The sequence below is a fragment of the Rhinopithecus roxellana genome, chromosome 8, assembly GCF_007565055.1.
Source record: "Rhinopithecus roxellana isolate Shanxi Qingling chromosome 8, ASM756505v1, whole genome shotgun sequence".
Classification (NCBI taxonomy): Eukaryota; Metazoa; Chordata; class Mammalia; order Primates; family Cercopithecidae; genus Rhinopithecus; species Rhinopithecus roxellana.
This window is the reverse complement of record NC_044556.1, coordinates 69717900-69739052: the sequence shown is the minus strand read 5'-3', so window position 1 is coordinate 69739052 and position 21153 is coordinate 69717900. Positions and strand designations below refer to the sequence as shown.

Here is a 21153-nt window from a genome sequence, read left to right as displayed (position 1 = left end):
TTCAGTTTTCCCAGTACCATTTATTGAAGAAACTGTCTTTTCCCCAGTGTACGTTCTTGGCACCTTTGTTGAAAATGAGTTCACTGTAGGTGTGTGGATTTGTTTCTGAGTTCTCTATTCTGTTCCACTGATCTATGTGTCTGTTTTGATGCCAGTACCTTGCTGTTTTGGTTACAATGGCTCTGTAGCATAATTTGAAGTCAGGTTATGTGATTCCTCCAGTTTTTTTCTTTTTGCTTAGGATCACCTTGGCTATTCTGGATCTTTTGTGGTTCCATATAGATTTTAGGGTTGTTTTTTTCTATTTCTGTGAAGAATGTCTTTGGTATTTTGATCGGGATTCCATGGGATCTGTAGATTGCTGTGGGTCATATGGACATTTTAACAATATTGATTCTACCAATCCATGCACATGGAATATTTTTCCATATTTTGATTTCCTCTCCAGTTTTTTTTCATCAGTGTTTTATAGTTTTCATTGTAGAGCTCTTTCACTTTTTTGGTTAAGTTAATTCTTAGATATTGAATTTTATTTGTGACTGTTGTAAATGGGATTACTTTTTAAATTTCTTTCTCATATTGTTCACTGTTGGCATGTAGAAATGCTGATTTTTGTACAATGATTTTGTATCCTGCAACTTTACTGAATTTGTTATCAGTTCTAATAATTTTCTTGTGGAATCTTTAAGTTTTTGCAAATACACGGTCATATCGTCTGCAAACAAGGATAATTTGACTTCTTCCTTTCCAGTTTAGATGCCCTTTGTATCTTTCTCTTGTGTGATTGCTCTAGCTAAGACTTCTAGTACTATGTTGAATAACAGTGGTAAAAGTGGACATCCTTCTTGTGTTCCTGATCTAAGAGGAAAGGCTTCAATTTTTCTGCATACAGTATACTATCTTTGGATCTGTCATATATGGCTTTTATTAGGTTGAGGTGTGTTCCTTGTATACCTAGTTTTTTGAGGGGTTTTATCATGAAGGGACATTAAATTTTATCAAATGCTTTTTCAGCATCCGTTGAAATAATTATTTGGTTTTTATCTTTCATTCTGTTGATATGGTGTATCATATTGATTGATTTGCATATGTTGAGCCATCTTTGCATCTCAAGGGATAAATCCCCTTGGTCATGATGTGTGATCTTTCTAATGTATTGTTGAATTCAGTTTGTTAGCATTTGTTGAGGATTTTTGCATCAATATTTATCAGAAATATTGGCCTATGGTTTTCTTTTTTTTTTTTTTTTTTGATGTGTCTTTGTCCGGTTTTGATATCAGGGTAATACTGGCCTCATAGAATGAGTTTGTAAGTATTCCCTCCTCCTCTATTTTTCAGAATAGTATGAGTAGGACTGGTATCATTTCTTCCTTAAATTTTTGATAGTATTCAGCAGTGAAGCCATCAGGTCCTGGGATTTTCTTTACTGAGAGACTTTTTACTGTGGCTTCAATCTCATTATCTGTTATTGGTCTGTTCAGGTTTTGTGTTTTTTACTGGTTCAATCTTGGTAGGTTGTATGTAAGTAGGAATTTGTCCATTTCTTCTAGACTTTCCAATTTATTGACATATAGTTGCACATATTAGCTACTAATGATCCTTTGAATTTCTGCAGTAACAGTTATAATGTCTCCTTTTACATTTCTGATTTTGTTTATTTGTATGTTCTTTTTTTTCTTAGTTTGGCTAAAAGTTTGTCAATTTTGCTTACGTTTTCAAAAATCCGGCTTTTTGTTTCATTCATCTTTTGTATTATTTCATTTCAGTTCATTCATTGCTACTCTGATCTTCATTATTTTTTCTACTCATTTTGGGTTTAGTTTGCTCTTGCTTTTCTAGTTCTATAAGATGTGTTGTTAGATTGTTCATTTGAAGTTTTTCCTCTTTTTTGATGTAGGCACTTATAGTTCTAAACTTCCCTCTCAGTATTGCTTTTGCTTTATCCCATAGGTTTTGGGATGTTGTGTTTTCATTATGATTTGTTTTAAGAAATTTTCAGTTCTTTTCTTAACTTCTTCATTTACTTGCTGGTCATTCAGGAGCATATTGTTTAATTTCCATGTATTTCTGTAGTTTCCAAAATTCGTATTGTCATTAATTTCCAGTTCTCTTGTGGTCAGAGAAGATCCTTGAAATAATTTCAATTTCTGTTGAATGTTTTAAAACTTGTTTTGTGACCTAACATATGGTCTGTCCTTGGAAATGATCCATGTAGTGAGGCAAAGAATGTGGATTTTGCAGCCCTTGGATGAAATGTCCTGTAAATATCTATTAGATCCATTTGGTCTGTAGTGTAGATTAAGCCTGATGTTTCTTTGTTGCTTTTTCTGTCTGGAAGATCTGTCCAATGCAGAAAGCGGGGTGAAGTCTCCAGCCTTATTATATTGGGGCCTATCTCTCTTGTTAGCTCTAATAATATTTGCTTTATGTTTTTGGATGCCGCAGGGTTAGGTGCATATATATTTAAAATTGTTATATCCTGTCACTGAATTGACCCCTTTATCGTTATATAGTGACCTTGTTTGTCTCTTCTTATAGTTTTTGTTTTGAAATCTATTTTGTGTGATACAAATGTATCAGAAAATATTTTTAGTATCCATTGGTGTGGAATATCTTTTTCTCTCCCTTTATTTTCAGTCTGTTTGTGTCTTTTTACGTGAAGTGTGTTTCTTGTAGGCAACAGACTCCTGGTTCTCATTTTTTCATCCATTCAGTCAGTTTATGTCTTGATTGTAGTTTAGTCCATTTGCATTCAATGTTATTATTTATAAGTAAGGACTTACACCATTTTGTTATTTTTTTTCTGGTGGTGTAGTGGTCTTTCTTCTTTCTTTCCTTCCTGTCTTTCTCTAGTGAAGGCGATAGGATTTAGTTTCTTGCTTTTTATTTTTTTGTATGTACATTATATGTTTTTTTGTTTGGGGTTACCATGAGGCTTGCAAATATATCTTAAAACCCATTATTTTAACTTGATAACAACTAACACTTGTATAAACAGACAAGCAAAAGGAAGACTAATAAAAACTCTACACCTTAACTTTGTCCCCCAGCCTTTAAACATTTTGTTGTTTCTATCTTATTGTGCTGCCTGTGTCTTGAAAAGTTACTATTTTTCACTGGTTTATCATTCAGACTTCCTACTTAGGATAAGCACTGCTTTCACATTCCATACATTTAGATATATTGCTTTCATTTTCACTCAGCTTGAAATAATTTCCAGTTATCTTTGTTTCTTCTTTGATTCATGTATTTTTTAGATACGCATTCTTTAGTTTTCAAATATATGTGAATTTTCCAATTTTTTATTGTTGATTTCTAGTTAATTGTTATAGTTAGTGAATATAGTTTGCATGATTTAAATTATTTTACATGTGTTAAGACTCGTTTTGTGGCCTAGTACATGGTCTGTCTTGGAGAATGTTCTATGTGTGCTTATAAGGAACACATACTCTACCGTTTTTGTGTGGAGTATTCTGTAGATTCAGAATTTAGGTTGGTTGATAGTACTGTTCAAGTTTTCTACATTATTACTGATTTTCTGTCTCTCTGTTCTAGCAATTATTGAGACATCTCTGATGAGTATTGTTGAATTGTCTATTTCCTTATTTCTGTCATTTTTTGCTTCATCTGTTTTGGAGATCTGTTAGTAGATACATGCATGTTTATAGTTGTTACAGTTTCCTGATTAATATAGCCTTTTAACATTATAAAATGTCTATTATTGTCTGTGGTAACTTTTTTTCTTAAAATAGATTTTGTCAGATATTGGTATAGCTGTCCTCTCTTATGACTACTTTTTGCACAGTATGTTTCCATTTTTTTATTTATAACCTGGTTGCGTCTTTGAATCACTGTGTATCTTCTGTAGACCGGATATAGTTAGATCCTGTATAGTTTTTTTAAAATCCAGTCTTAGAAATAAGCTCTGCTTTTGATTAACATGTTTAATTTATGTACACTTAATGTTTGACAATGTATAGAATTCAGCCGTTTGAAATGGTATTAGTTAAATACATTTGTAGATGTGTAAGCCCGGTAACTCAGTATTATGACTTCTTGCTACTCTCACCCTGTGTTTGATTACTAGCCTTAACAGGTAAGATCTGTCTTGTTCTCTTGCCTTGTCTTGGCAATGTGTTTCTTATTCCAGCACCCTTGAAACTAGGGCTCTGTTCAGTTTTGATCAGACCCACCTACAGGTTCCCGAAAATAACCATTTGACCTAAAACTCAGGCTTGGCAGCTGGGAAACAACATTTAAGTTGTTGTAATACTTTTCCAATCTTTGTGGGAACAAGGTGGGGATAGACAGATACCCATAACATCACAGTAGCTAATATTCAGGGAAAGCAAAGTTTAATTAATTTTAGTTTATTCTACTTACAAAAGGAGTAGCTCAATTTAGAACAATTTGCATCAAAACAAAGAGTTAAATAAACTTGGACACATAGGGCTACTTTTCCAGTATTTTTTTTTTAACTTTTTTTGAAAATATGTAGACAAAAAGTCGTGTTCCCTGAAAGTTGTTTATTACCAAGGTTTTTCTGTGCTAAAATTAGTAGTCACAGATATGTGAAAAATTGCCCTCTTTTTTAAGGAAGAGAAGGAACCCTAGAAAACTAGTGTAGGTTTGTAGTTCTTCCTTAATCTTAGATTTAATTTGCTCTGGAAACATAGAACTTTAGAGATTACTTACCTAGGGCCACCAGGAATGTCCATCTGGGAATGATTATTGGTATACACTATTACTTATTATATAATAGTAGTAGTAGTAATAATGGTTATGATGATCTCTCATGTAGTGAGAACTCAAGAAGGACAAAGTTCATATGCAAAACAGTATGTTTGCTTTTTCATTTGTCATTTCAAGATATATGTTTGGTGGATCTAGATGGAATGGATTTTACATCATTAAAAAAAACAATGAACCCTTAAACTTCTGTTGATACTCAGGAGGCTTAGTGTACTATAGCCTATTGGCATAAAGTGCTGAATTTCCCACAGGGTTACCACAGAAGGAAGAAAGTCTGGATGAGTAGTTTCCTGGCATATGCTTCTTGAATTGTTGGCTATTTTGGTGTCAAATTTTATGTTGAGAGTTTTCATGTTTTAATGACAAAAATGTTTACTGGAAATTATAGCTTGGAAAAGAGAGCCACTTTCCTGCTTCAGTAGAAAGCTAGGTAAAGCACTGATGTGGGGTAAAGTAGCTGTGGAGTTTTATATTCAGATTCTATGAACAGTAAACAGAGCATCTAAAATAACCACTTGCACATTGCAACAAACACATCATCATTTGCTTAAAAAAGAGTTATAATTACAGTTGATGAAGCATGGACACCATAAAAAATGCATTAGTTTGGCTTGACACATTAATTACCTGTTTTTGCAGATGTTTTTATGTATTGTTGTGTGAACAGTTTACAAAATAATTACAGGAAAGTCATATGGAAAATAAACTAAGTGGGTGGTTTCTCATTTAAATATTTTCATTCATGTGAATCTGTGAGGCACAGCTGCTCTATAGCAAAAGCGGAGAGATAGATGAGGATTCTCGAAGTGTTTTTTATTAGCCGATCTCTGTCATCAGTATCACCACGTTTTTATATCTTTAGCAATACAGTTTAAAAGCATTTGAGATGGCTGGTTTATTCCCTGTGAGTACTCAAAAAATTTTTGATTCTGATCAGAAGAAATGTGATTATCTATGATTATTTTAAAGTAAACCAAATGAAACAAAAAACTCTAAATGAAAATCTATTATTTTAGTACTGACAGGGTATTAGGCACCTTGAGAAAGAGTTAATCGTTATTTTGTAATTACTTGAGTTATGCAGTTTTATATTACTTATAGCTTGTTATATCTTTATAATTGAAGTTTGTCATGTGTAAATTACACAGTTTAGCTTATTTCTTCTGTCTTATGAAGTATTAAAACTGTAAATCTGCTTTTTCTCAGAAGCATACTGTGTTGCCATTAGTGTTCTCAAAATGGGTTTCATCTGAAAAATAGCCAGGTCATTATACAGAGATATTTTACCTTTACAAAATATTAAGGGACACATCTTTCAAAATTATAACTGTCAAACAATAAAAAGATAGCTTTTTAGACATCATTCTGTTTACACAGTGGTTTATACTTACTTAGAGTATCTGTGCTATATTTTCCTCGTGTTGTGACAATTTTTCGTAAAATTAAATCAAAATATAGATTCTCTTTTTAGTCCAATCATGCTTCTTTTGGACTATGTTCACCTGTATTCCTTTTGTTTGCATTTCAGCTACACAGATGATGAAGACCATAATTAAAGATACTTTCCCTGACATGCATTTTATATAGCTATTGTTTAAGTTAGAGAAAGGCACTAAATTATAGAAAGAGGTAATTGATACATCAGTAGGCATGAAGGTATTGTTATCAGACCTTATAATAGTGGTGGCAAGTCATATACACCATGGAATACTATGCAGCCATAAAAAAGGATGAGTTCATGTCCTTTGTAGGGACATGGATGAAGCTGGAAACCATCATTCTGAGCAAACAATCACAAGGACAGCAAACCAAACACCGCATGTTCTTACTCATAGGTGGGAATTGAACAATGAGAACACTTGGACACAGGGCGGGGAACATCACACACTGGAGTCTGTCGTGGGGTGGTGGCATGGGGGAAGGATAGCATTAGGAGAAATACCTAATGTAAATGACGAATTAATGGGTGCAGAAAACCAACATGGCACATGAATATATATGTAACAGACCTGCACATGTTGTGCACATGTACCCTATAACTTAAAGTATAATAAAAAAAAAATAATAGTGGTGGCAAGTAATTTATATACTTATCCGTTCATTTGTTTAACAAAATTTTATTGAAGGTCTTCTACATGTAATGTTCTATGACAGTGCTGAGACGACTATAAACATTGAGATGACCATGTGCCTGGAACATAGTAGATAACTCAGAAACTATTAGGCATCTTTTAAAGGGGATAGGAGGGGCAGGAATAAATGGTAGAGAACATTTTCACTCTGGTAGCTTATATAAAGAAAGTTAATTGTTGGGGAGGATTTTCTCTGTTACTCTGAAATTGTTTTCAAATGTGATATAGTCTGAGAGTATTACTTGACTCATTCTTTTTGTTTTTGGAGACAAAGTCTCACTCTGTCACCCAGGGTGGAGTGCAGGGGCACCATCTCAGCTTACTGCAGCTTCTGCCTCCCAGGTTCAAATGATTCTCCTGCCTTAACCACCTGAGTAGCTGGGATTACAGGTGTGCACCACCATGCCCAGCTAATTTTTGTATTTTTAATAGAGGTGGGGTTTCACCATGTTGGCCAGGCTGGTCTTGAACTCCTGACCTCAAATGATCCACCTGCTTTGGCCTCCCAAAGTGCTGGGATTACAGGTGTGGGCCACTTTACCTGCCCTCATTCTTTGAATTGTTTAAATATGGAGATATATCTGTTCGTGTTAACAGCCATTTGAAGAAAGATGGAATGGGGTCTGTTCTAATTCTGATGTATTAATACACTAAGTCAATTTAATTTTTAAGGTAGAGATGCATTAAAGGAGTCTGAAACTTCATGGGTTGAGAATAATAAACTGCTTGTTATCAGTAATTCTCTTGATCACTTTACATCATTTCAAAGGAAAAATATGGGAATTAATATCATGGCATCAAGAAAACAATTATTGGACTCTAGATTCTTCCGTAGATTTGCTACTTCTCTTAAGATGTATCTTATGGCCAGTGAAACAATGAGCAGAATCCTATTTTGGGGGTCAGGAGACTTTCCATATTTAACAGTATGGCAGATTAAAAATTCATAATGTACGTGGTGTTTCATTTCCAAATTTTCTCTGATTATATTTTTATTCCTTCTCATAAGGAAAAATTTTAGTTCCTTAGTTTTGGCCCTTTCTTTTTCCTTTGATGTCTGTCATTAGCTCTTTGTGATGTTTTATTCTAAATTTTTTATAAGCCATTTGACTTTAGAACAAGAGAAACTTAAGGGATTGCTATTATTATTATTTGGACAAGAGTTTGGACTGCAAATTATTATTTGGACAAGAGTTTCTCATCACTAAGAGACTGGCCATTTTTATTGCCTGGCCAATATCTCTATCTGTTGCCCAGGCTTGAGTACAGTGGTGCCATCACAGCTCATTGCAGCCTGGAACCCCTGAGCTCAAGCAATCTTCCCATCTCAGCCTCCCCAGTAGCTGGGACTACAGGTGTGTACCACCAGGCCTGGCGAATTAAAAAAATTTTTTTTGTAGAGGTGGGGTCCCACTATGTTGCCCCAGCTGATCTCAAACTCCTGGGCTCAAGCCATCTTCCTACCTCAGCCTCTCAAAGAGCTGAGATTACAGGCGTGAGTCACCCTACTTGGCCAGCAATGTTATTTTGAAGGGAGTAAATAAGTCTTTGGATTCTCTCTTTAAAATTGCATAACAAGGAAAAATAGGTTAGGGAGCAGAAATAAATTGTTGAGTCTAAAAGAACACTGTCTCTGTAGGTATTTAACACTCTATGATATAATGATGTATAATATGTGTTTTCATTTAGTGTTACTGATAGCAGAAAAACTGCTAAACATCATTGAAAACAATCATAATTGAGGCATTGCTTGGGCATCAATATTATGACTTTTGCTTTTACTATTCTTTGGTGACTCTCTGAATTTCTAGGGGTCACATGAAATTGGTTTTGAGAAAACATTAATAGGGGGTTGACTAAATGCAAATGGAAATCAGATTCCCTGACTGGTTCATGTTATACATGGAAAGGCTGATGGCTTCAGAGTTGTGGTAGACATGTAGCACTATAAATTACTGTTCTTCTCAAGGTTGCCTTTTGTTGTCAGAACACTTAGCATAAGGCAGAAATGGTAGGCTGTACCTGAAAAGAACAAAACACCATTATACGTAATAAATCAGCACTTAAAAAAAAACTAACTATAACTACCAAGGCCATCTCAAGTGTGAGTTTTCTTTTATGTGACTAAAGTTGTTAAAAAAAATAAAAAGAAAAAAGAAAGCAAAAAAGCAGCAACAAACAGAAACTCAAACCCGGTTTGATTTGGATGTTCTTTCTATTGTGATAAATCTGAATGAAATCAAGCATGCTCGACTAAGCACAGGGCCCACTGGGAGAGTATTTGTGGTGTAGCGAAATAAAGATAAGAATATAATAAAATGTGACTAAGTAGAGTCTTATGTGGGGATTAAGTTCTGTGCATGTGGCCAAAATCAAATGGAGTCAAAATACTCTTAATAACCCCTTAAAATTTCCCATGAAACACAGATACAGACACATTGTCTTTCAAGATGTTTAAATTGGCTTGTTCTTCCTCCAGCATGGCTTTTCTTTTGTTAAACAAATGATGAGGCTGTTAGTTATATTCTTTTTAGTGACTAGGGGTAGAATTGGAAGAACTATTTTTTATTCTAGGTTGCTAAATGAATTGTATTAGTTCCGTGAGTAAAAATGCCCCTTGAGTTTTTTTTTAAATGGGTAAATGAGAAAAGGCCATTGTTTTCCAAATAAATATTTGGGTAATAAAGATGTTCAAGAGACCAGTTTTTTCCAGAAAGGCCTATTCTCTTTTACATGGTATGACATATACCTCTTTGTAGCTCCAGTTCTCCTGTATGTTTGTCTGTTGTCTTTGTCTTTCCATTCTGATTCCACTTTGTTTTGTTGCCTGACAGGCACCTTTCTCAAATTCTTACGTTTATTTCTCTGTATCTTTGTTTCCATACTCACCTGTGCTTCTCCCATGCTCTGTATTTTTCTTGTTCTATTCAGAAACGGTTGAATAATCAAATTCAAATTCAGTTACGATACTTTATATTGAAAGGTAGCTTAAGATAGTGGCAAGTACCCTGAAGTATGGTGTATGACATGGTTTAGGTTCAGGCTCTTAAAGTAACTGTGTAACTGAGAAAGACATTTCACATTCCTGAGACTTAATTTTCTTATGAAAGAGAAGAAATATATTTCTTATAAATAGAATGTAGTATAATGAAGGGTGCCAAATGGTGATGGCTTCTTGGATAAGTTAGAATTTCTGGATTCCGTTATCTGTATACCATGCCTTCTATAAAACTTTTCTTAGTGACTGAAGTCAGAGATGGTGCACTGAGAAACACAGGATGGGTAATTGAGTGTTTCTGTAAATTTCATCAACAACTTTGGATTTTCTCCTCACATCTACTCAGCCACTCCCTGTCAGAGATCACACACTGTAATCACCCTGTATGATCAGAAATTGAGAAGGTGAAGAAACACAGGTTGTCACAATCCACATTAAGACATCTTTCATGATACACCAGAACTTTTTAACATAAAGGTTATTGAATAATGGGAACAGTTTTTCTTTAAAGATGGAATCTTGCTCTGTTCCCCAGGCTGGAGTACAGTGGTTCATGCAGTGACATGAGCATGGCTTACTGCAGCCATGATTTCCCGGGTTCAAGTGATCCTCCCGCCTCAGCCTCCCAAGTAGCTGGAACCACAGGTGCACACCAAACATGCCTGGCTAGTTTTTGTATTTTCAGTAGAGACAGACATGGGGTCTTGCTGTGTTGCCCAGGCTTGTGTTGAACTCCTGGGATCAAGCAGTTCTCTCACCTTGGCCTCCCAAAGTGCTGGGATTATAGGAGTGAGCCACAGCCTAGTTTTTCTTTTTTGAATGCGTAAGCCCAGTAGAAATTCTTGATCTAGCTGAATGATTAACAGATAATCATTGTGGACTGTGTGTGTGCGTATTTTAAAATGGAGAACAAGAAATCAAGCAGGTTAGAGTTAAGTAAACATTTTTTAGTCAATTAAAATCTGTTTAAAGTCACATTTGTCAGTAATTTGACTAGTTAGAAATATCCTGGAACTCTGTAGAGTCATCTTTTTTTTTTTGTTGCTGATGCTGACAAACCTGAATAAACATCCAGGAGCAGAAATCTTCAAGAGATAGTTTTTATTCTTGAATGCTGCTATTGATCAGCAGTGATGATGACCTCCTTTTAAGGGACTGATAAGGAAGGAACCATAGTATTTACGTATAAGGTTACTTTTTTTTTTCCGAGACCGAGTCTCGCTCTGTCACCCAGGCTGGAGTGCAATGACGTGATCTCAGTTCACTGCAACCTCTGCCTCCTGGGTTCAAGTGATTCTCCTGCCTCAGCCTAGTGAGTAGCTGGTATTACAGGTACCCGCCACCATGCCTGGCTAATTTTATGTTTTTTGTTGTTGTTGTTTTTGTTTTTTTGAGATAGAGTCTCTCGCACTGTTGCCCAGGCTGGAGTACAGTGGCATGATCTTGGCTCACTGCAAGCTCCGCCTCCTGGGTTCACGCCATTATCCTGCCTCAACCTCCCGAGTAACTGGGACTACAGTTGCCCACCACCATGCCCAGCTAAGTTTTTGTATTTTTAGTAGACCAGGATGGTCTCGATCTCTTGACCTCGTGATCCACCTGCCTCGGCCTCCCAAAGTGCTGGGATTACAGGCATGAGCCACCGTGCCTGGCCAATTTTGTGTTTTTAGTAGAGACGGGGTTTCTCCATGTGGGCCAGGCTGGTCTCAAACTCCTGACCTCAGGGGATCCGCTTGCCTTGGCCTCCCAAAGTGCTGGGATTATAGGCATGAGCCACTGCACCTGGCCTATGTATAAGGCTACATTTAAAAAGCCTTTCAGTATTTCCATCACTTCATTGTAGTTTCCTTGGAAGTGGAACCACCATATTCAGCAGGAGTCCATTTCAACTTCTGGCTTCTGGTTCTTGTTTCTCTGTTGCTATGGAGACTGCCTAGAAAGTGGCAGAAAAACCAAAAGTTTAAAAAATAGTAATTTGATTATAAAATATGACTTTAACTCTAGCTTTAACTAGGTGTTCCATATCTTGGCATTTTCAAATTCCAAATTATTTTGTGAGATGAGTTGATTTTTTTTCACAAAGCAAATTTTGAAACGTTATTAAAGCTTAAACACACTGAATTTAAAGGTAAATTGCCATAGTTTTTATTATATTTGAGCCTAAGGTGAATCAAAAATCTTAAATGGGGATTTAAATTAGGGCTTGGAAGGCATAATCTGAAACGAGAAGAGCTGGTGAGAATGGAAATAGCAGACTGCAGACACAGTAAACCCTAAACCAAAGGACTAGTATTGTGTAGAAATAGTGAATAGCTGTTATTATATGGCATATTTATCTTCAAAGTATGTTATAGTTATTTAAGTGATTTTCACAGCAGAAGATACTCATTTTTCAACTGAGTAGAAAAGCCCTCTAAAACCTTGCATTTAGAAGTAAGCAGATTGTAAGGGTAGAGGTAGAAGTACACTGACATTTTAATTGTGGGTTGAGGAGTTGGAGAGTTAATAAATAAATGTAGATGGTTCCACGGTTAAAAAGCAATAGAATTTTTCCCCCCACCAAGACCAGTTATATTTGTGAATTCCTCATAAAAGAGAAGAGGTGGAATAGTAATGTAAAAAGCGTGAAAGGAAAGTTACTTAGCAAAATTGCAATCCCAACTTTGTTGCAGCTTTTCGTTGAGGTCTGTATTTAGTCAGAATTCTTTGGTTTGCATGTGCGGAAATCCAAATTTGAACTACTTCAGGGAAAGAAGGGCAGGAATGTGGCTTTGCCTGAAATCAGGGATGCCAGTTACGTTAGAGGAATGTAGGTTCACCTGAAAACACTGGGATTTCTTTCTATTTTCCTTTTAAGTCTCCCATATCTGCTTTCTGAGTCAAGTTCGTTTTTTCACATTGGCCTTTTTTTGCATTGGCAGAAACCGGCTGTTGGCAGTTCGTACTCCTCTTATTTACAGCTTGAGTAACAAAGACGGTCCAGTTTGTGTTGTGCCAATTCCTCCCTTCTCAAACTGTGGCCAGGAGGATAGGATTCTATGATTGGCTCAGCTTGTGACTAGGGGGGCCCACCCTTGGCTAAATGGACCTTGGTGATTAGAGGGACTGACATCTGAAACAAGAAAGCAGCTTTCATTCAAACCACCTGGTTAGTGATGGGGGAAGGGGTGGAAGAGTATGATGGGAAGAAGAAAGGGTCATTTCCCAGAGGCAGGAGAAGATGCTGTTCCAGGCAGAAATAAGAAGAGGGTTCTACTAGTAGTCTTTTGGGGGAAATTATCTCTTTTTTATAATTCATTTCACTTCAGTTCAGCAAACTAGGAAACGTTATTTTATAGGATTTGGTTTTTAGAAAAAACCAAGGTTGTAAACACACACACACACACACAAAACATCTGTTGCATTTGGTCCTATTTGTTGAGTTGCTTAGCTGTATAATGTCTGGACTACAGCTAGTCTTTTTGTCTTCAGAGCTTTTTACAGATAGACATTTCTTATATATTTGACTCCTACTAAAATACGTCAAATTATCAATACATATTTAAATAGGAGAATGTTAGAATTTGGATAAATGAAATCAGTGGGGGGTAATAGTTAGACTTGGTTGATATTAATAACTTTCATGTCTTTTCCAATTTTGAATATCTCTTCTTTTCAGTTAGAAACGTGAATAAGCAGCACATTGGGTACAAGGAAGTTAATTTTCAGGTTGAACTGAAGAAAGTTTATTTTTTACATATTCAGATTTTTTTTTTTTTTTAGGAGAGTCAAGCCCTACCCGCCGAGAAGCTGTGAAGAGAAGAACAGCTGAGTATCTCATGCGGGCCGAAAGTATCTCTAGTCTTTATGGGAAACTTCAACTTGATGATGTATCTCAGGTATGTCTCATATTTTGTTGTGTATTTTCTTCAGTGATTTTTTGCTGTCTAGTCTGTCAGCTTTATTTGTAATTAGAATGTTATAGGATTTTGATTTTTTGAATTTTATTAATACTTTTCATAAAGGTTGTTGGTAGAAAGAAAAGCATTATAGCAAACCACCAAAAGTGGAATAAAATGAGACTTGCTTTCTCCTTTTCTTGGTCTTTTATTAGTTTCTTACTGTACCCTTAATTTCCTCATCTGTAGATTGACAGTAATTTATACTGTTATGATATCTATTTGTATTTGGACTTTTTAAAGTTAGATTGTGATTCTTGTATAATTGTTCTCCAGTTTTATTGATTCATGTTAAAACTATTCATTTTAAGCATAACTTACACAAGTATATGCTATTGGTCACTTGAAATTATAAAAGCATAATTCTAGCAGGGATAGTTAGGTTATTTGGGACTTCCCCTAGACTTGTCTAAGGCAGATGAATGCTGAAAACGTTAGAAGCATTGCAGGTTATTATTGTTTTTATGCTGTATCAACCTGGATTTGGCAAATTTCTGGAGGAAACTTTTCTGTTATTTTTTTCTTTATATCACACTAAGTTTTTCTGATGCAATTTAAGAATTGTGTCTTCTGGAGATGGGAAAAAGGGTTTAGTTTTTTTTTTTTTTTTCTTTTTTTTTTTTTTTGAGATGGAGTCTCAGTCTGTCCCCCAGGCTGGAGTGCAGTGGCACGATCTAGGCTCACTGCAAGCTCTGCCTCCTAGGTTCACGCCATTCTTCTGCCTCAGCCTCCTGAGTAGCTGGGACTACAGGTGTCGCCACCATGCCTTGCTAACTTTTTTGTATTTTTAGTAGAGACGGGGTTTCATCATGTTAGCCAGGATGGTCTCGATCTCCTGACTTCATAATCCGCCTGCCTTGGCCTCCCAAATAGTTTGTTGTCTTCATTGATCTAAGAGTCAGGCAGCCTTGTTCATATCCAGCTCTGCCACTTGAAGTCATAGAAGATTGGACAAGATGCTTAATCCCACTTCTGAATGTCAGTTTCTATATCTGATTAATGAGAATATAGTAATTTTTTGCTGGGTAGTTACTAGGATTAAATGAAGTAAAAAAAAAATCACTCATGTGGATTACACAGGTACACATAAATCAAATGCCTCTCTAGCACAAAGATCAGCCCATAAGCCAAAAACTTAAGTTTTAGCCTCATTCTTCATTTCCCATTCATATACCGCCTTACATACTTTTTCCCACACATTTTTATGCTTTGTATACTTTTTGAAAATGATAAGATAGCAGTTATCAAAACTGTACTGATCAGTGTAAGACATTCTGAGAATTTCTGATGTTAAGTGTTTGACCATGTCTTATAGAACAAAAGGATTGTATTTCAGCTTGCAAGCAATATACTTATGTTGCTTTAACATAATGATTGTGTTTTAAATGACATTATTCTGCTGATTCATTTTCAGATTGTGAATTACTGTGACTCTTCTAGTCTGTATTCTGTTTGCTAATCTATCCTATTCTCTATCATGGTTCTTTTAATTATATTATTAAGTTTACTTCCTTTACTTTTTTGCCATTGAATTTTATCTTTTTAAGTGGAATATTTATGTGAACATTACTTTTTCCATGGGATTGGCAACCTTCCTCCTGTGTAGTACTAATGTGTATATATACTCAATTTCATTTTGGAGGGGGGCATTGATAAAAGCATTAACATAATTCCCTGCAAACTTGTTTTACTAAATATGTCTTATAAATATTATAAAAATTGTTTTAAATTGTTTACTTTTTAAATTTTTTTTTTTTTTTTTTTGAGATGGAGTCTCGCTGTGTCACCCAGGCTGGAGTGCAGTGGCGTGATCTTGGCTCACTGTAACCTCTGCCTCCCGGGTTCAAGCGATTCTCCTGCCTCAGCCTCCCAAGTAGCTGGGACTACAGGTGCATGCCACCATACCTGTTTAATTTTTGTATTTTTAGTAGAGATGGGGTTTCGCCATGTTGGCTAGCCTGGTCTCTAACTCCTGATCTAAGGTGATCTACCCGCCTTGGCCTCCCAAAGTGCTTGGGATTACAGGCGTGAGCCACCGCGCCTGGCTAATATTCTAAAAGTTTTAGGGATTTAAAATTATCAGTATTCTATTCATTCTTATAACATTAAATTTGAATGGTCTACCTATACTTATTTATGTAATCCTCCCACTTTTGCATTCCTGTTAGTTTCCTATAGGCATGTCTATGAAGCAATAATTTCTTAGGTAAATAAGTACGTTGAGCCTCCTGTGTAGTTTAGACTAGAAGAATAGAACCATGAAGTATATCAGTCAGAATTTCTTCAAGTATAACTGCTAATGAGAATAAAACAGAAGAGATCTAATATAGGAAAGGTGATTACATTTGATTATACACTAACTCGTTAAGCATCTGTTAAGACTGTGTATAGAATCAAACTAGGTATACTTTGGAGTTATACAAAAGATGATGACACAGCCTGCTCTTGCAAATCCTGTAGTATAGTTGAGGACCTATATATGTACATAGTTGAGCAAACAAAGTTACACTGGTAAGAGCCATGTAGAAGAATGGGAAATTCTATCAGAAAGGATAAAAAGGGGTGTCATCTGAATCTGATTTGACATGTAGGATTTTTTCAGTTCTTAGGCAAGGAGGCTAGAGGAGAGTAGGCACAGTATTTTTCTCTCATGGTAAACATTTGCTTTTTAAATTTTCCTTTTGTATGTTATTTTGTTAAGCCTGGCCCTTTTTGGCCAAGAGCATGCTTGATTATTTTCTTATGTATAATTTAAAAGTCTTTCAGAGGATTGTGATTAGCTTGGTGCATTTATTATTCCACCTCTTTAACCATCTTTGGGCCTGAATGTCAACCAACACGATGAGAAGATTTGTATAAATGATTTCTAAGGCCCCTTTAGTTCATATTTAGTGCAAAGCAGATATTACTTCTCTCTGGAATCAGTGTGCAAACATTTCTTTCTAGCCTGGTTGATTAAGACAATAAAGGAACCCTTTTTGACTTTTTAAATTTTTGTTAGTTACTGTTTTCTCCTTTGGTACAGTCTGTCATGACTCCTTCCACCCAGGTTTTCTGTGATGTTTTAAGTGTTTGCTTTACTGAACTTTAGAGATCCTTATATAGTAAATACAAAAGTTCTAAGTTTCCCAGTCATTCACGTTAATGTCCTTTTTGCAAAAGCACAGAAAGGAAAAAAAGCACTCTCTTACTCTTTTTCTTCATTGCTTCATTACTAGAAGGTTCCAAGAAAATTTAGGAGCAGGTTTCAGAAAAAAAAGAAATGAGGTTTTTTTTGAAGCAAAGGTTGAATCTTAACTGAAGGAGACAGATTTCTTTCTTTCTTTTTTTTTCTTTTTTTAAAAAATAAATCTTAGGCAACACTGAATGATTTAAGAAGTAATGTTAAAAGAGGCTCTCCCTGGAAAAGATTTAGAATAGTTTTTTTGCTTTTTTTAGCTGTAGGAATTTGAAACTCTGGATCAAATTTAGAAAAATACAATAAATGATCTAAATTTAGAACAAAATATTGTGTAGTTTTTAAAGTGTGGATATGTTTTTATTTAGTTACAAGGTGTGAATGAAAATTAATATGTAGAATGTATACCTTTCCTGAATATTTGTAGATTTTGAATGCAACTGATATAATAATACTGAAAGTGTTTTTCTATTGTGCATTTTGTTTGCTTGTATTATTAATTGATATTATTCCATTATTCCTTAGAAAATATTTTAAATTTGCTCTCAGTGAGACATTTGCTTAAGTCAGTAATAGGCCTGCAATTCAGTGTCAGGCTTGAAATGTGACCTAGTGCGGCTCAGGAGACTGGGTATTAGGGTTAGTAGATTGCCCGTGAAAGTCTTTGCAAAGCCAAAAATTCAGGGATGAAGCCAAATTCAGGAGCTCTGGCATAATTAGACATTAGAGTTCAGAGTGTGGTTTCTTGATACACTCTTTGTGGTACTTTCCTTTTGCCCTTGATTGCTTATTTTCCTGCAATAATGGTTACTCTCTCTCAGGTTATTTGAGGAGTAAGTAAACCTCTTTTAAATGTGGTTGGTGAACCAGCATCATCAGCATTACCTGAGAGCTTGGTGGACTTGCAGAATATCAGATCTACTGAATCAGAATCTTCTCTTTAACAAGATCATCAGGTTTAATTTAATTTAATCACATTAAATCACATTAAATCACATTAAAATTTAAGAAGTACTACACCAACAGATTGGGAAGAATAGAGAGAGCTCATTGAGAACAGGAAATAATATCAAGTGAAAAAGACAGTGGGCAGGCTGAACAGCAACTTCAAAAACAAATCCCCAAACAGAAACAAAGCCTTTTCAAGAATGTACAACAGGTCTATAATCCCAGCACTTTGGAAGGCTGAGGCAGGTGGATCACTTGAGGCCAGGCATTCGAGACTAGCCTGGCCAACATGGTGAAACCCCATCTCTACTACAAAAAAAAAAAAAAAAAAAAAAAAAAAAAAAAAAAAAATTAGCCAGGTGTGGTGGCACATGCCAGTAACCCCAGCTACTCAGGAGGCTGAGGCACAAGGCTATCGTTTGAGCCTGGGAGGTCGAGGTTGCAGTGAGCCGAGATCGTGTCACTGCACTCCAGCCTCAGCGACAGAGCAAGAACAACAATAGTAAGTAGGTTTTAACTGGTGTGCCAATTCTAATCCATGAGTAGTGGCTGCCAGGAGCGTTGTATTGAGAAGAGTTGTGAGACTGTGGGATTAGCAGAGATTCCTGCCATGGAATTGACCAGTTGAATGATATGTACTTGCCACCTCTGCTTTTGAAGATTGTTGGGTCATGATGTATTCTTATCTCTTCCCTTGTCTCTCTTCCCATCTATACCAGGTATAGATGAATACAACTATTCTTTGCCTCTCTGGGCATCTTCTGCTATAATAGCTAATAAATATAAGTGAAAATCTTACTTTTCCATCAAGGAACTCAATCATATTACATAGAAATACCCTGCTTCTCCCATCGCACTTCATAGCACAATGGGCTGAGTTTCACCTAACAACATTCTTTTATTTCATGAGTAAGATTTAATCCTCTGTTATCTATTACCTACTTTTGCTAACCTTGCTGCGTCTCAGTTTTCTCATCTAAAAAAAAAAAAGTTGGACTTGATCTCTAAGGTCTGTTTCTGCTCTTAAAATTCTGTGGATTTGTATGTCCTTTTGCCATCTGAAGAAAGGAGTAGATCTATAGGATTCTACCCAATTTAAGCACTACATATGAGAAATACAATTTTTTTATTGATGATTTTATTTCATGATCTTTCTTTGTTCATTTCTGTGATCTCAAACTTTTATAGATGGTTAAAGTAGAAAGAGAACTTTAATGATCACTTTGCCTTTGGTCATTTCCCCTTCAATTTCCCCATTCACGTCTTTCCAAGAGTAACCTTATTAAATCACTGTTTTCATTGGGTTACTTCTCATGGAAAAACTTGTTGTCTAGACTTCGGAGACTGTATAGTCAAGACTTTTCTTCTTGGCATTCAAGGCCTGCGAAAACTGACCCTAAGTATATAATTTTATTTTCTTCTGTTCTCCAATTTGAACAACTTTTGCCCACCAGGCTAATGCTTTCCAGTTGTATACAGTATAGAATAACTTTTTCCTAATCTAATTTCCACATAACATTTAAAATCACCTTTAATCCCACATCTTTCTGAGACCACAGTTTTTCATACACTAATGACATATTTGTGTAGTCCCATATTTTTAAGATAATGTTTTATTGTTATTTAACTTTTCATGTATTTGTCTTATCTCCTCAAATAAATGGTGAACTTCTTGAGGTTAGACTGGGCCTTTTGATGATTTATAGCCCTTTCGGTTATCATGCACATAGTTGGTGCACAGTAATTATTTGTTGAAAGTTGCGATAGGGATTTTGTAGTTTGCTTTCTTTGCTCTTTAAATTGCCAAAGTGAACCAGTAACTTTCTTTGGAAACTGAAAGAAACAGTGACATCTGTGAATAAGAAGGTATAAATAGGAGATAGGGATGTTGGAGATACTTGGCCATATTTTCTAAGACAAATGTAGTGGACTAAATATCATTTAAAGTATTCTTTTTTTCCCTCCCTACAACTTTTCCTTAGCATTCCTTTTGCCAAAATCACAAACAGTTCTTACTTGTTCTTGTAGCAAGAAGCAGCAGCAGAAAAGAATTTTTAATTTTCAGAATGTGTTGATTAGTAAAAGGACTGCAAGCTTTAGAATAGTAGTTGGAGTTCTTCCACTGTCTCTCTTTCTGACCACAGACAAACATTCCAGCATTCTGAGAATCCCTTTATTCATAAAATGGGAATTATATAATACTAACTTCCTGTAGGTGCATCGCCTGGTATGGGGTGAAGAATAGAGATGAAACAACGTAAATGAAGATAGAAAAGACTATTTCTACTGGCTGGGTGTGGTGGCTCATGCCTTCAGTCCCAGCACTTTGGGAGGACGAGGTGGGTGGATCACCTGAGGTCAGGAGTTCGAAACCAGCCTCACCAACATGGTGAAACTCCGTCTCTACTAAAAATACAAAAATTAGCTGGCCATGGTGGTGGGTGCCTGTAATCCCAGCTACTCAGGAGGCTGAGGCAGGAGAATCACTTGAACCCGGAGGCAGAGGTTGCGGTGAGCCAAGATCGAGCTGCTGTACTCCAGCCTGGGCAACAAGAGGGAAACTCTATCTCAAAAAAAAATTTAAAAAAGGCTATTGCTGTTACATGTTGGTTACATTATACACTGAATGACTATAATGAATATAATGTTACATTATACACTGAATGAGTATACACTGAATGAATATAATGAATGCTGTTACATTATAACACTAAAATACCTTGCTGAATGTTTTTATATCCCTAAAAAGGTTCCCCTTAGTTTAAAGGTTATTATCTAGTCTAATTGTCACTATCACCAACTTTCTCAAGCATCTTTAAGAAATAAAAAGTCTCTTTTGAAACTTAAATACCATTTCAGGTACAGTTAAATTATTGTTTTCTTGCTAAATCTAAAAACAAAACAAAAATGGAAAACAATTAGAATTGCTGCTTTCAGAGAATTTCACAAGTGGTAGTTTTCCCAGTTGTAAGTGACACCTAGTTTTCCAAGATTCCTTCCTTTCTCCCTGCTCGCCTCATTTCTGCTCTCCCTCATGTTTTCCAACTAAATACTAGCAATATGCGAGGCACTGTGAATATAGAGATGAATAAGACACATTTTCTATTCTCAAGGAGCTGCCTGTCTGGTGATGTTGGTCTGTACAGGGACAAAAATGGTATCTCAGTAATTCCCTTACCATGGTGTTTGATCAGGATGTTTTATCTT

At 35.7% G+C, this 21153-nt stretch overlaps 1 protein-coding gene across 10 annotated transcripts in view; it reads left to right on the top strand.

The window, feature by feature from the left end:
• Nucleotides 1-21153, top strand: part of RPS6KC1 (ribosomal protein S6 kinase C1) — a 219633-nt gene that overhangs the window by 100672 nt on the left and 97808 nt on the right. For 9 of the 10 annotated variants that reach the window (XM_030935916.1, XM_030935919.1, XM_030935918.1 and 6 more), the window contains one exon: nt 13645-13760. In XM_030935916.1, the coding sequence (XP_030791776.1) occupies nt 13645-13760 (116 nt within the window). Of the gene's footprint in view, nt 1-12856; nt 13031-13644; nt 13761-21153 lie in introns of those variants that run through there. The other variant, XM_030935923.1, reaches the window with a different exon arrangement.